The sequence below is a fragment of the Triticum aestivum genome, chromosome 7D (assembly GCF_018294505.1).
Source record: "Triticum aestivum cultivar Chinese Spring chromosome 7D, IWGSC CS RefSeq v2.1, whole genome shotgun sequence".
Lineage (NCBI taxonomy): Eukaryota > Viridiplantae > Streptophyta > Magnoliopsida > Poales > Poaceae > Triticum > Triticum aestivum.
This window is the reverse complement of record NC_057814.1, coordinates 460,536,471-460,550,544: the sequence shown is the minus strand read 5'-3', so window position 1 is coordinate 460,550,544 and position 14,074 is coordinate 460,536,471. Positions and strand designations below refer to the sequence as shown.

General features: G+C 52.8%; 2 protein-coding genes and 1 non-coding gene across 3 annotated transcripts; 1 reads left to right on the top strand and 2 right to left on the bottom strand.

Moving 5' to 3' along the window:
* Positions 1 to 337: 337 nt before the first annotated feature.
* LOC123168614 (dehydrogenase/reductase SDR family member 12) lies at positions 338 to 9,295 on the top strand. The gene is made up of 10 exons (XM_044586497.1): positions 338 to 601; positions 724 to 785; positions 1,065 to 1,184; positions 1,286 to 1,385; positions 1,527 to 1,607; positions 1,776 to 1,825; positions 1,974 to 2,124; positions 8,385 to 8,441; positions 8,525 to 8,646; positions 8,739 to 9,295. The coding sequence occupies exons 1-10, from the start codon at positions 587 to 589 to the stop codon at positions 8,953 to 8,955; spliced, it is 975 nt and encodes a 324-aa protein (XP_044442432.1). The 5' UTR covers positions 338 to 586; the 3' UTR covers positions 8,956 to 9,295.
* Positions 9,029 to 9,099, bottom strand: TRNAG-GCC (transfer RNA glycine (anticodon GCC)). The gene has a single exon. It is a non-coding gene; the product is annotated as a tRNA-Gly (tRNA).
* A 2,204-nt stretch (positions 9,296 to 11,499) lies between the features above and the next one.
* LOC123169271 (syntaxin-124-like) lies at positions 11,500 to 12,958 on the bottom strand. Its single transcript, XM_044587107.1, has 2 exons — positions 12,296 to 12,958; positions 11,500 to 12,182 (listed from the first exon to the last, which is right to left on the bottom strand). Exons 1-2 carry the CDS (start codon positions 12,728 to 12,730, stop codon positions 11,697 to 11,699), a joined length of 921 nt encoding a protein of 306 aa, XP_044443042.1. The 5' UTR covers positions 12,731 to 12,958; the 3' UTR covers positions 11,500 to 11,696.
* Positions 12,959 to 14,074: the final 1,116 nt, after the last annotated feature.

The window sequence follows — 14,074 nt, the reverse complement described above, 5'->3', positions numbered from 1 at the left end:
AAGGGAACAAAATTTGAAATTTGGAACATGTTTTGAAGATTAGAATATTTTTTGAAATTTTCAAAATTCTAAAAATTGAAAAAGAAACGAAAAGAAAAAAGAAACCCAAAAAAGAAGCAGATATGAAAAATCAAGAAAAAGTAAAAGGAAAAGTAAAAAATAAAAAAGTAATGAAAATCCGAAGAAAACCATAAATAAACAGCAGGAAAAAGGAAAAAGAAAAACCAGACCTGGACCGGTTGAGAACCTTGTAGAAGTTTCTGAAAACCAGGATCAGTGAAACGCGCAACGGGCCGGTCCATTTAGTCGCTCGCGTCGGTCGGTCTGTGGGTTTGCGCGACAACTTGACGCACCAAGCGTCGTATAGGGTTTTCCCGGCACCGTGCCGGAGACGGAGAGCAGTGGTTCCATCTCCCGCGGCGGAGAATCGGCCAGCGGGGCGCCTCCCTGCTCCGGAAGAAAGAACGAACCGCTTGGCCCCGAGGCGAAGCAACATTTCGTCTCCGCACGCGCGCCAGAGGAAGAAGACCGCGGGGGAGGAGAGAGAGAGAGAGAGAGCGCGCGCGAGAGAGAGAGGAGGAAAAACATGTTCATCCAGAAGGTAATGGGGTTTCTAATTGCTAGTCTTCTACTACCATTAATCCGCCAGTAAACTAGCGCAAGGATTATATGTGCATAATTTTCTTTTCTTTTTCTTGCGGATTTTGCTGGTGGCGCGCGCAGGCATGGAGGACGGCGGCGTTCGGGCTCTATGGCTTCACCCAGTTCACCAAATCCGGCTTCGTGTAAGCCCAATTCCCTCTCGCTGCAGTTGTATAATTTCCCCTTTCGTGTCAGAACTGGCGCTCGTCGTGTTGAATTTAGCACAGAAATCGGGGATGCGATTTATTCGCCCTTTTGAGCTGCTGAACCCTTTTGGTTTAGTGTGATCAAACTATTTTTGACTTCGTGAAAACGAGAGGGGGAGCTGTTTACAGCATTTTGATTCGATTTAGGATCGTATTCCCTCGATGCAGTTATGCTACCATGCTCATGTTCAAGCTAATGAGGCTTTAATTACTCAGGGAACACGCCAAGAAATTTAGAGAAGAGGATATGCAGATCCGGTTGGATGGGAAAAATTGCCTGGTAACTGGAGCAAATTCTGGCCTAGGTTATGCTACAGCTCAGGGCTTGGCTTCTCAGTATGAAACTATTCCTCTTTTTTCCACTTTGATAATTCGCTCTGCGATTGAACTGTTTTTACCACACGCCATAAACACCTTTGTTCCTTTTGTTCTGCTAGTGGCGCCACTGTTTATATGCTTTGCCGTAACAAAGAAAGGGGAGAGACTGCTCTGAATGAAATAAGATCCAAAACTGGCAATATGAATGTTCATCTGGAGGTATGGTGCTTTAGCATTGTTTTTTCCTGCAATATTCAGTTCTTATTGATAGTCTATGGTAATTATGGGCAAACTAGTAGCACTTCAATTGTTTTCATCATTTTTTGACCGGCTAGTACTTCAATTATTATGATGTGGCAGATATGTGACCTTTCATCAATTAACGAAGTCAAGTCGTTTGCCACAAAATTCTCTTCATTGGAGAAGCCACTTCATGTCCTTGTAAGCTTTGCTGCTTCATTTTTATTTTATTTTTTGCATTTTGTGTTTCTTTTCTCTGGCTGCAGCATCTTTTTTTTCCCAATTATAATGAGATAAAACATCAAAGTTTCCTCTAGAATTACATTAGATACTGGACAGAACAGGCAAATAAAACAGATTGTCTTGTAGGTTAACAATGCTGGCTTACTAGAGCACAAGCGTACGACTACACCGGAAGGGTATGTAATACTTTGTATCATCGTACTTATTTACTTGTTTCCCTGGTTATTTTCAAATTGCTCTGGCCTCATATAACTCCTAGGCATCCTGCATTTATCATGCTAACTTCAACTGAAAAAGGTGTGATGTTTTCGTTTTTATCAATAGGTTGGAGCTCAATTTTGCTGTGAATGTGGCAGCAACATACACTTTAACAGAGCTAGTGATGCCACTGTTGGAAAAAGCAGCATCTGATGCTCGTGTCATTACAGTTGCATCAGGAGGGATGTACACTGAGCCACTGAACACGAATTTGCAAGTAAATCTCTTTGCTCTACTATTGTTTAGATGATATCTCCCCACTTTTACTCTGTATGGAAGCAGAATGCCGAAAAGTATGTATAGAAATAAAATTTACTACATATTGCGATATGGAGAGCAATAAAAACACCCTCCTTGTCATTGTTCCATGGGCGAGGGAAAAATTGTTCTACAGGAACTTCCCGACAGGGTCCACTTGGAGAAAATCAATGTTGAAGCAAATAGTAGTTGTGGACATGTTATGGCCGGTTTAGCATATAACCGGAGGAGGCCCACTGGGCAGTAGTTAGGGGCTTGGCCCACAAGTTATCTTAGGTTAATTATTATGCAAGTTATCTAGGTTATAAATATAGGCTGTAAGACTCTTTCGGAATCAAGCAATAAAGATATTTTCTATCCCTATTGCCCGGCTCCCAGAGGAGCCGGAACCCTAGCCGCCGCCGCCCTCCTCTTGCCTCGCGACGGCGCCGACACGCCGGAGCACGCGCCCTCGCCCCCAACCTCCGCTGTTCTGCCCTTATAACCTGAGGAGTAGAGCCGGTAGGAACCCTAGTCGTACCAATTTGGTAATCAGAGACCAAGTTCCGATCATGTCGCTGCCACCACCACCGCCGGCGCTTTCCAGCGGCTCCACCGCGCCGATGACGACGGCGCCGCCCCTCACCGTGCCGATGACGATGGCGCCGCCCCTCACCGCGCCGATAACGTCCGCCGCCGGGACAACCGCGCTGGCGGGCCTCGGCTCCACGGCGGCCCCGGCCGCGCCGCCATCCCCGGTGCCCTCTGCGCCACCGCCGTCCGCTGTCTTCACACCGGAGCAGGTCACGGCTACCCTGCGGGACCTCGTCACCGCCGTCCAGGGCCTCCACCTGCAGCAGCAGCAGTACGCGGCCGGGCCCTACATGCACCTGCCGACGGCGCCCGCTACCGCCTACGGCCACCCGCCGTGGCCGGCCCAGAGCGGCTCCCCGTTCGGTGCCCCTCTGATGCTGCCGTTCCAGGCGGCTTCACCGGGCGGCCCTCCGGCTGCCGCGGCGCCCCTCTGGCCCTCGGGGCCGACGCCGTCATCGGGCCCCTGGCTGATCCAGCAGATGCAGTTCCAGGCGGGACACCCCGGCGGGACCACGCCGGCCGCGGGCCCTCTATGGTACCTGCAGCCACCCTCCCCCGCGGCCACCGACGCCCCCGCCCACTCCCCGCCACCGACACTACAACCACCGGCGTCGCCCCTGCCTAGCTCGGGGGCACCCCCGCCGACCGGCCTTCCGCTTCATCAGGTCCGGTTCCCGCCTTCCCCGTCGCCACTTCCAGCGTGGGCGACTGGGTCTTCGCCTTCGCCGGTCTACACCACGGCCCCCGGACAGCCGACCCCGTTCCCGCAGTTCGGGGGGCCATCGGGTTCCGCCGGTCCCTACCCTGAGTACTCCGACCAGGCGCCACCCGCCTCGCTGCTCCGCACCTCCGAGCCAGCTCGACACGGTGTTCCCTCCCAGGCACCGCCGCGATTCGCCAAGATCGACTTCGCCACTTATGACGGCACGGAGGATCCCCTCAACTGGCTCAACCAGTGCGACCAGTTCTTCCGCGAGCAACGCACACTTGCTTCGGAGCGGACCTGGCTTGCCTCTTATCACCTCCGCGGCGCGTCACAGACGTGGTACTACGCTCTCGAGCAGGACGAGGGTGCCATGCCTACTTGGGAGCGCTTCCGCGAGCTCTGCCTCCTCCGCTTTGGGCCCCCGGTTCGCGGGAGCCGCCTGTCGGAGCTCGGCCGCCTTCCTTTCACGTCTACGGTGCAGGACTTCGCCGACCGCTTCCAGGCCTTGGCGTGCCATGCGTCGGGCGTGACGGCGCAACAGCGTGCCGACCTCTTTGTTGGTGGCCTTCCGGATCACATTCGCGTCGACGTGGAGCTTCGCGGCCCTCAGGATCTCCAGACGGCCATGTATTACGCCCGGGCCTTTGAGGCTCGCGCCCAGGCCATGCTGCCAGCTACCCCGGCCCGAGGAGGCCGGCAGACCAGCCGCCCGCCACATGCACCAGGCCGGCCGCCCCCGGCCACACCGGCACCCACTACCTCGGCCTCGACGCGCCCCTTTCGGCGTCTCTCTCCGGCGGAGCAGATGGAGCGGCGACGCCAGGGCCTCTGCCATAACTGTGACGAGCCCTATACGCCGACCCATGTGTGCCCGCGCCTCTTCTACTTGGAGACGGTCGATTTCACCGAGGAGGACGCTTTGGCCGATGAGGCCGCGGCACTACCACCCCCAGCGGCGGCTGAGGGCGCACCCGCGGCTGCCCCGGCGACGGCGCTCGTGGTCTCTCTCCACGCGCTCACCGGGATCCGTGACGAGCGGACCATGCTCTCACCGGTGACGATCCACGGCGAGCGCTTGGTGGCCTTGGTGGATACAGGCTCCACCCATAACTTCCTGCCCGAGGCTACCATGCGTCGCTTAGCGCTTCAGCCGACAGGCGGGGAGCAACTTCGGGTCACGGTGGCCAACGGCGATCGCCTCCGGTGCCATGGCCTCGCACGGGACGTACCCATCACCATCGGCGGGGAACACTTCTCCATCACTTGTGCGGGCATCGACTTGGGCTGCTTCGACTTCATCCTTGGCGTCGACTTCCTGCGGACCCTCGGTCCCATTCTTTGGGACTTCGACGCGCTGACGATGACCTTCTGGCGCCTGGTCCGCCGCATTCGGTGGGACGGCGTTGGGGGCGCCACGCCCCTACCACCTCAGCTTCATCTGGCCGCGGCCACCTCCGAGGCCGAGCATCCGCTCTTGGAGAATCTTCTGCAGCAAAACGGCGACCTCTTCACCGAGCCACAGGGTCTTCCGCCCGCCCGCGCATATGATCACTGTATACATCTCTTGCCGGGCTCCGCGCCGGTGGCGGTGCGTCCTTACCGTTACCCGCAGCTGCAGAAGGACGAGTTGGAGCGGCAGTGTGCGCTCATGCTCGCGGCAGGCATCATTCGGATCTCCACCTCGCCATTTACCGCGCCAGTGCTTCTTGTCCGCAAGTCGGACGGCACGTGGCGTTTCTGCATCGACTACCGTGCCCTTAATGCTGTTACGCTTAAGGACAAGTTCCCTATTCCGGTGGTTGATGAGCTCCCGGATGAGCTACACGGGGCGCGCTTCTTCACCAAGCTCGATCTCCGGTCGGGGTACCACCAGGTGCGCATGCACCCAGATGACATCGCCAAGACGGCGTTTCGGACTCACCATGGCCACTTCGAGTTCTTGGTGATGCCCTTCGGCCTCACCAACGCCCCGGCGACCTTCCAGGCTCTGATGAACGACGTCCTCCGGCCCTACTTACGTCGGTTTGTGCTCGTTTTCTTTGACGATATTCTGATCTACAGCGCCTCTTGGTAGAGCACCTCCAGCACGTCGCCATCGTCTTCAACGAGCTTCGGGCGCACCATCTTCATCTTAAGCGCTCGAAGTGCTTGTTCGGGACGCCTTCCGTCGCCTACCTCGGCCATGTCATCTCGGCCGACGGGGTGGCTATGGACGCCGACAAGGTGGCGGCCGTCGCAGCCTGGCCGACGCCGCACTCACCGCGGGCTCTTCGTGGTTTTCTCGGCCTCGCCGGATACTACCGGAAGTTCATCCGGGAGTTCGGCCTCATTGTGTCGCCACTCACGCGGTTGTTGCGCCGCGACGCCTTCGCCTGGGACGAGGAGGCGACAGCGGCATTCGAGGCCCTCAAGGGGGCCCTCACGACGGGGCCCGTTCTGCAGATGCCGGACTTTGACCGTCCCTTCGTGGTGGACTGTGACGCCTGGGGTGCGGGGTTCGGCGCCGTGCTTCATCAGGGCGATGGTCCTCTCGCCTTCTTTAGCCGGCCCTTCGCGCCATCTTAAGCTCGCGGCGTACGAGCGGGAGCTCATTGGCTTGGTGCAGGCCGTGCGCCATTGGCGGCCCTATCTGTGGGGCCGGTCTTTCCAGATTCGCACGGACCATTACAGTCTCAAGTTCTTGCTGGACCAGAGGCTCTCGACCGTGCCGCAACATCAGTGGATTAGCAAGCTCTTCGGCTTCGACTTCTCCGTCGAGTACCGCTCGGGTCGTCTTAATACCGTGGCCGACGCCTTGTCGCGCCGTGACACCGACCTCGACTCCACCGTCGGCGCCTCCGAGGGGACGGCGCTGTGCATCCGCTCCGGGCCCACATTCGGCCTCTTCGACGAGATTCGCCGGGCGACGGCGACCGCTGCCGACGCGGTCCTCCTTCGGCAGCAGCTGGCTGCCGGCGACCTGGAGGAGCCTTGGCGCTTCACGGACGGCCTGCTTCTTCATGGGCGCCGCGTTTTTGTTCCGGCACATGATGATCTTCGTCACCAGATCCTGTTGCTGGCCCACTCGGCTGGTCATGAGGGTGTGCAGAAAAGCCTCCATCGTCTACGCGCCGACTTCTACATTCCTGGTGATCGTGCCTTAGTCCCTGACTGGGTGCGATCTTGCATGACATGCCAGCGTAACAAGACGGAGACATTACGGCCGGCTGGTCTGCTTCAGCCTTTGGACGTGCCGTCTCAGGTCTGGGCTGATATCTCCATGGACTTCATCGAGGGCCTTCCCAAAGTGGGCGGCAAATCAGTCATTCTCACTGTGGTCGACCGCTTCTCCAAGTATGCCCACTTCATCGCGCTGGGGCATCCGTATACTGCCGCGTCCGTGGCCCGTGCCTTCTTCGAGGGTATCGTTCGTCTTCACGGGTTCCCCTCTTCGATCGTCAGTGATCGGGACCCGGTGTTCACAGGCCATGTTTGGCGCGACCTCTTCAGGATGGCGGGCGTCAAGCTCCGCCTGAGCACGGCCTTCCACCCTCAGACGGACGGCCAATCCGAGGTGGTTAACAAGGTGATTGCCATGTATTTGCGCTGTGTTACAGGTGATCGCCCTCGGGCTTGGGTGGATTGGCTCGCGTGGGCGGAGTACTGCTACAACACCTCCTATCACTCCGCCCTGCGTGCTACACCATTTGAGGTGGTCTACGGTCGGCCGCCTCTGCCTATCTTGCCGGTGGACCCGGCGACGACACGGACGGAGGCCGCGGGCGAGCTTATTCGCACCCGTGACGAGATGCTCGCTGAGGTCCGTCAGCGTCTCCTCCAGGCCCAGCAGCTGGCCAAGCATTACTACGACGGCAACCATCGCGAGGCGGAGTTCGCGGTGGGTGATTGGGTGTGGCTGCGTCTTCTCCACCGCTCTACGCAGTCACTCGACCCGCGCGCGAAGCGCAAGCTCGGCCCTCGCTACGCCGGGCCCTTCGCCGTCTTGGAGCGCATTGGGCAGGTGGCCTATCGCCTTCAGCTTCCGGCCGGTGCTCGCATCCACGACGTTTTCCATGTGGGGCTGCTCAAGCCTTTTCGTGGAGAGCCACCGGCCGCTCCACCCGCGCTTCCTCCGACCGCCGACGGACGTCTTCTTCCGGAGCCGGAGAAGGTGTTGCGGGCGCAGCTCCGTCGCGGGGTGTGGTTCGTTCTGATCCAGTGGGCGGGCCTTCCGGAGGAGGAGGCTACTTGGGAGCAGCGTGACGACTTCCGCCAACACTATCCAGACTTTCAGCTCGAGGACGAGCTGTTTGCGCAGGCGGGGAGAGATGTTATGACCGGTTTAGCATATAACCGGAGGAGGCCCACTGGGCAGTAGTTAGGGGCTTGGCCCACAAGTTATCTTAGGTTAATTATGATGCAAGTTATCTAGGTTATAAATATAGGCTGTAAGACTCTTTCGGAATCAAGCAATAAAGATATTTTCTATCCCTATTGCCCGGCTCCCAGAGGAGCCGGAACCCTAGCCGCCGCCAGCCCTAACCGCCGCCGCCCTCCTCTTCCCTCGCGACGGCGCCGACACGCCGGAGCACGCGCCCTCGCCCCCAACCTCCGCTGTTCTGCCCTTATAACCTGAGGAGTAGAGCCGGCAGGAACCCTAGTCCTACAAGGACATGAGTGAAGTTCTCCATTTACTTACTCCTGTGATTCATTTTGCAAGAATATTCGAGCACTTCCCACTTATCCAGACTCTGGATTCATTGTCATCGAAAATGAACTAATTTGATTTCTTTCCAAGAGCTTAGTCCAATTGCTATTTGCCTTCCTCATTTGCTGTCCGCCTGTCCTGACAATGGTATTGCAGTCTTTATATTCATGCTATAGAAACATAAACCACAGGCTGTTTATCTTTTACTTCTGACTATGATATATCCCTCCTCACTATTATTTTTGAACTACAGTACAGCGAAAGCGAATTTGACGGGACAAAACAATATGCTCGTAACAAGAGAGTTCAGGTTTGTGAATCTTGATGTCTGAATTCCCTCGAGTCGACAAGAGATGGTAACACAGGACTAACTTATCCTGGAAACTCCCTCAGGTTGCTCTCACTGAATGGTGGGCTGAGAAATACAGCAACAAGGGTGTCGGTTTCTACTCCATGCATCCAGGATGGGCTGATACACCTGGAGTCTCGAAGAGCTTGCCGGTACTATCAGAGAAGTATGTCTTCAGCTGTCCCAGCCCTCTTGGTCCATTTATGTTCTATATAGCATCGACATCTAATTTATACATCATCAATAATACTATGCCAGGCTATCAGGAAACCTGAGATCGAACGAAGAAGGGGCTGACACAGTGGTCTGGTTGGGTTTGCAACCCAAGGAGAAGTTAGTCCCGGGGACTTTCTACTTCGACCGGGCTGAGGCGCAAAAACATTTGAAGTTTGCTGGGACTGCAGCATCCCATGAGAAGATAGGTTCGATTGTTGACAGCATCCGCTCCATCTGTAACCTCCCTGCAAACCCATAAGTTTCTCAGTGAAGGGATGGAAGTCCTGGACATGAAAATAAAAAGAAATTCTGAAGAAAAAAAAAGATAAAGATGCACCAGCCGGGAATCGAACCCTGGTCTGTACCGTGGCAGGGTACTATTCTACCACTAGACCACTGGTGCTTTGATGACAGGCTGTTCCCATTTCCGTATGCATAACGGGTCGTAGAATTTAGTCTGTTTACAACTAGTGCTACAAGTATAGTGACCTCGGCGATTATTTTGGTACGTACATCGATGATGGGTGCTAGTGATAGAGTTTTCCTCTGTACTCATACACAACGGTATTTTTTCCTTAAAGAAACCATACATTTGCTGAGGTTTTTTGTCATTCTTGTTGTGTAATTCTATGCCACTCCCTCTGTAAAGAAATATAAGAGTGTTTAGATCACTAAAGTACTTCCTCCGTTCCATAATGTAGTGCCTATAGATTTTTGCAAAAGTCAAACATTACAAACTTTGACCATATTTATAAAGAAAAGTAGGTACATCTAGAATATCAAATGCACATCATTCAATACATCATGAGTTATATTTTCAGAATGTACATGTTTGGTATTGTAGATGTAGACAGTTTTCTCTACACACTTGGTCAAAGTTGGCAAAGTTTGACTTTCACAAAAATCTATAGGCACTACATTATGGAATGGAGGGAGTAGTAATCTAAATGCTCTTATACTTCTTTACGGAGGGAGTATATAACTATACTATAAGGCCAGTAGTGCCCTTGTCCATGATCTTGTGCAGTTGCTCAGCAGGAATGTTTGTAGTTGGTATTTCATAACTGCATATTATTGTTGTTATCACAGTTTTGTCAAGTAAGGTGAAACATAACTCACTTTCAAGAATACTGAAAGAGATGGGACGGACTGAAGAAAACCGTCACATCCTATAATGACATCATGACTTGGTATAGAAAGCACTCTGAATGGGTGCTTGAGTTTGGCCAAGTGAAAAGTGCATTCTAGTACCACAGATGTAGAGAGCAAAGTTGCTCCACTAGCAATAGAAATAGTCCTAGGAGCAACTTCTTGCATAACAACGTTGGATTTAATAGCAAATTGATGATCTATGAAAGAGGAAGTACCTCTAGAATCCAATAGTGCAGCTGGTCTATTTCCGTCTATAGAGATGAAGTACAATAGGAGTAGATGTGGTGAGATTATCTCCCACTGTTTGAGTAAAAGATGCTCATAACATGTTCCTTCTCCTATGTTACTTCTTCTCGCAAGTTCTGTTCATTTTCTTCAGTAAGAGTTTGTGCTAATTCAATCTGATCTTCCTGCAGCAAATGAATATTATCTTCGTCCCAAATTACTTGTCTTAGATTTATCTACATACGGATGTACGTATCTTGACAAATCTAAGACAAATAAATCGAGACGAAGAAAGTATTAGGCACTAAGTTACATTTTATTAAGGGGAGCGTGTGCTTCCTCTCTGGGTTACATGTTCCTCGATTGCGTTCTATAATGGTAATTGCGGTGTTTTAGTTTTGTTGTATGCTGTGGCTTGGATAACTCAAAATTAATGGACGCTGATAACGCCCACACATGTGGCATATTAGACATCCGTCTTCACACCGTGTGTGGCGTAAGCAGGAGGCAGCCCACACGGGTCATGTGCGGGCGAACATTAGAACTGCCCACACATGTGGGCGCAGCTGCTTCGTGCCACACGCCCAACAAGTACTACTCATCCCACCCCGCGCGTGTGGCGTGAAGCAAAAATGCCCACACATTCTGGCGCAGCTACGTTAGTTACCCGTGGGATGACGGTTTAGTTGCCATCCGGGATGGCAAATGTAGTTGTAAAAGCATGACAACTCTCTCTGTTTTGGTTAAATATATTTGTCATGTCTAATTTATGGTAGTTGCCGTGTGCAATCAAACCATAGTTGCCGCGTGTGATTAACTACTTGCCACATGTGCTCAAATAAATAGTTGTCATGTGTGTTTACCTAGTTGCCACGTGTGGTCCAACCATCGTTGTCATGTATGGTTAATTATAGTTGCCATGCGTGTTTACCTGGTTACCACTTACGTGCAATTGCAGTTGACATCTACCAATGAATCATAGTTGCCATGTGTGTTTACCTAGTTGCCGCATACACGCAACTGCAGTTGTCATCTATCACCGTACGAGCGTCGTGTGGGCGAAGAGCAGTTCACCCACACGCGCGTGGACTGGTTGGTGATTGTGTGGGCGGGAACTAGTTCCCCAACACGGCGCAGGTGGCAACCGCGCGCTGCGGGTTGTGTGGGCGAGCACTCTAACGCCTGCACAACATGCTATGCCTACGTGGCACTTAGATTCAGACTCCTTTAGGATTCGTGAAAAATAGAATCAAGGTGGATGAAGGCGTGTGAGCAATGTGCAAATATGCTACACGTGTGGACGTTATCATTTGAGAAATTAAATCATGGCAGCTCGTCTGGATCTATTTTTCAAGAGAAAAAGAGAGAGACATAATTTACAGTATTCTCGATTGAGAAAAAAGCTTGATCAAGAATTAAACTGGTACATCACTACAATATACATCCTCCCTGTGTTTTCTCAATCAAGTAGTACAAAGTTTTGTAGGCTACATCTACGAAAATAAAGTGCACCGCTGGAAACGAAAACCAAAACAAAGTCCTTGACAGTGTGACGAGTCACAGATAAAAAGTGTGGAGCAGGGGAGGGGGCAGGGTTTTCACATGGACGACGTCCGGCGGAAATCATCTGAGCGTCAAGATGTGGAGGTTGATGAGCACCGGCGTGACGAGGACGACGACGAGCGCGATGCCCCCGAGGACGGCGAAGCACATCCATTTGCGGGTGTCCTTCTGGATCTCGTGCGCCTGCTCCAGCTCGACGGTGCCCCGGCGCACGAAGGAGCTGGCGTGCGCGACGTGCCTCTCGATGTCGTTGATCTGGTGCCCCTGCGCCTCGACGAGCGCCGCCATGTCGAGGAACACCTGGTGCAGGTCCATGAGGCTGCGCTCGATGTCCTTGACGGCGTCGCTCCGCTCCTGGATCTCCGAGATGGTGTCCATCACCTGCCCGCGCCCCTGGTCCTGGATCGCCTTCTGCAGGAACGACTCGCTCTCCCCGGACGAGATGAGCGAGTCGATCGTGCTCTCCTCCGCGTGCTCGCCCGTCACCGTGAAGTACCGCCGCGCCACCGTCTCCTTGTACTCCGCCGCCATCTTCGCCCTCAGCCCCTGCGCGGAATAGAGCATGCACCGGCAACGCCGGTCACAGGTTCTCGTCATTCGTGCACGTATATTCACGCCCGAGGCGCGCAATGCAAGCATGTTTAGACGGATCAAATTACCTGGAAGTCGTCCATGATATCCTTGAGCTTCTTGCCGAGGCCGGCGACGACAGAGGTGCGGGTTCGATCGACAGAGGACCCGGGGCCCCAGTCGGGCGCCTTGCGGGAGTTGGCGTTGTCGCGCTTGAGCACCTCGAGCTTGGCCTTGACGGCCTTGGCGCGCTTGAGCACCTGCTCGACGTCTCCGTCCATGCGGGAGCGGAGGGCCTTGATGGTGCGGGCGTCGTGCGCCGTCTTGGTCTCCTCGTTGGTGGACTGCAGCCGCTTGTGCAGGGTCTCGAAGCCCTTTAGGTCCTCCTTCACAGCCTCCACGTCCGAGAAGAACTGGTCCAGGTTCGCCCCGTTCATGCCGCCGGCCTCCATGTCGGCCGCCGACGTCTCCGGGTTCGCGTCCGCATACTTCTTGAACGAGTTCGTCGAGAAAAGGTCGTTCATCTTGGACGCTAATTAACGGAGTGCGCAGCCCAGAAAGCCGATCAAAACGCGGCGACAGCTGAGCGTACGCACGGCAAGGCGGATCGTGGGACACTGGGAGGGGATTGAGTTTGGAAGAATGGCAATGGCTTGCCGCTCCCGGGAAGGCGTAGGTCCAAGAAACGAGCAATCGATCATCAAGTGTTGTGAAGAAAGGAAGGTCTCCCTCTCCCGTAGGAGGGATGCTCTCTCTCTCCCTATTTGTGGCAGCATGGCATGAACGGCTTCTCCTTGTCTTCCCGGGGTCTTCGTCTAGTCATTTTTACCACCGGTGACTTCTTTGTTGTCAGCGTCGCTTTTATTTTATTTTGAAATCTCCTTTATTTTACATTTTGTTTTCTAAAAAGACAAGTACTCCATCCCATCCATATTACTTGTCGCTGCTTTAGTTGTTTCACAATTCTCACACGGTCAAATTTCCATTAGTTTTATACAGAAATCTAGATGCATAAAGTCACATTGTTTTCCTTGCACTTCTTCACAAGTTTTATAGCGAACCAATGCAATATGTGCACAAATTTGACTGAATGCTATGATAGATCAATCGAAACAAAATTAAGGAACCAACATAATCCTCTATTCTCAACTAACAACTGGGAGAAATCAAGATTGACAAAAAATAGACTCAACACTAACCAACCACGATCAGATGATGGACGGAATTGCACACACCGTCGTTGAACGCTTGCCTGCGTCATGCCAGATGGCGGATGTGATGTGTGTGTCATGTCAATGCAGACTATGGAGGGCGTGGAAAGGTAATCAAACAATGGCGGCCTAATTGGTGGCACGCGACGAATGATGGTACCCTAATGCGGGCTTGCGACTATTAGGTGATGCCTACTTTCGCGATGCGACAGTTGGAATCAGTAGCAGGAAACACACGCATCGACTAACTCCTATGAGCGTTTGTGTCTTGCCCGCTGCAAGACGGACGTACAACTCCCCTCAAGCAGCCTCCATGGGGGGCCGGCCCAATAGTGGTCGTTTCGTTCGGTTTTCCTTCTTTATTCATTTTTCTGTTTTCTTTTCTTTGCTCGCTCATTTTCCCTATTTTCCTTTTTTATTTTCTTTACATTTCAACATATTCTAAATATATATATTTCAAAACTTACTGTACTTCAAATTTTAAAAGAAAATGTTCATGTAGTGTAAATTTTTGTTTCATGAAATTCTCAAAAAATGTTCATACCATTCATGAAAGTGTTCATGACATTTAAAATTTTCATACGCTTAAAAATATTCGTGAAAATGTAAAAACAATGTACACATATTTTGTAAAAAGTGTTCATATGATTCAAAAAA

Bases quoted from the DNA above. Each gene is read 5' to 3' on its own strand.
- LOC123168614 (XM_044586497.1), top strand. The intron at 8,442-8,524 runs GTTTGTGAATCT...AAACTCCCTCAG, and splicing joins CTCGTAACAAGAGAGTTCAG to GTTGCTCTCACTGAATGGTG. The intron at 8,647-8,738 runs GTATGTCTTCAG...ATACTATGCCAG, and splicing joins TTGCCGGTACTATCAGAGAA to GCTATCAGGAAACCTGAGAT.
- LOC123169271 (XM_044587107.1), bottom strand. From the start codon at position 12,730: ATGAACGACCTTTTCTCGACGAACTCGTTCAAGAAGTATGCGGACGCG. The intron at 12,183-12,295 runs GTAATTTGATCC...TATTCCGCGCAG, and splicing joins ATATCATGGACGACTTCCAG to GGGCTGAGGGCGAAGATGGC.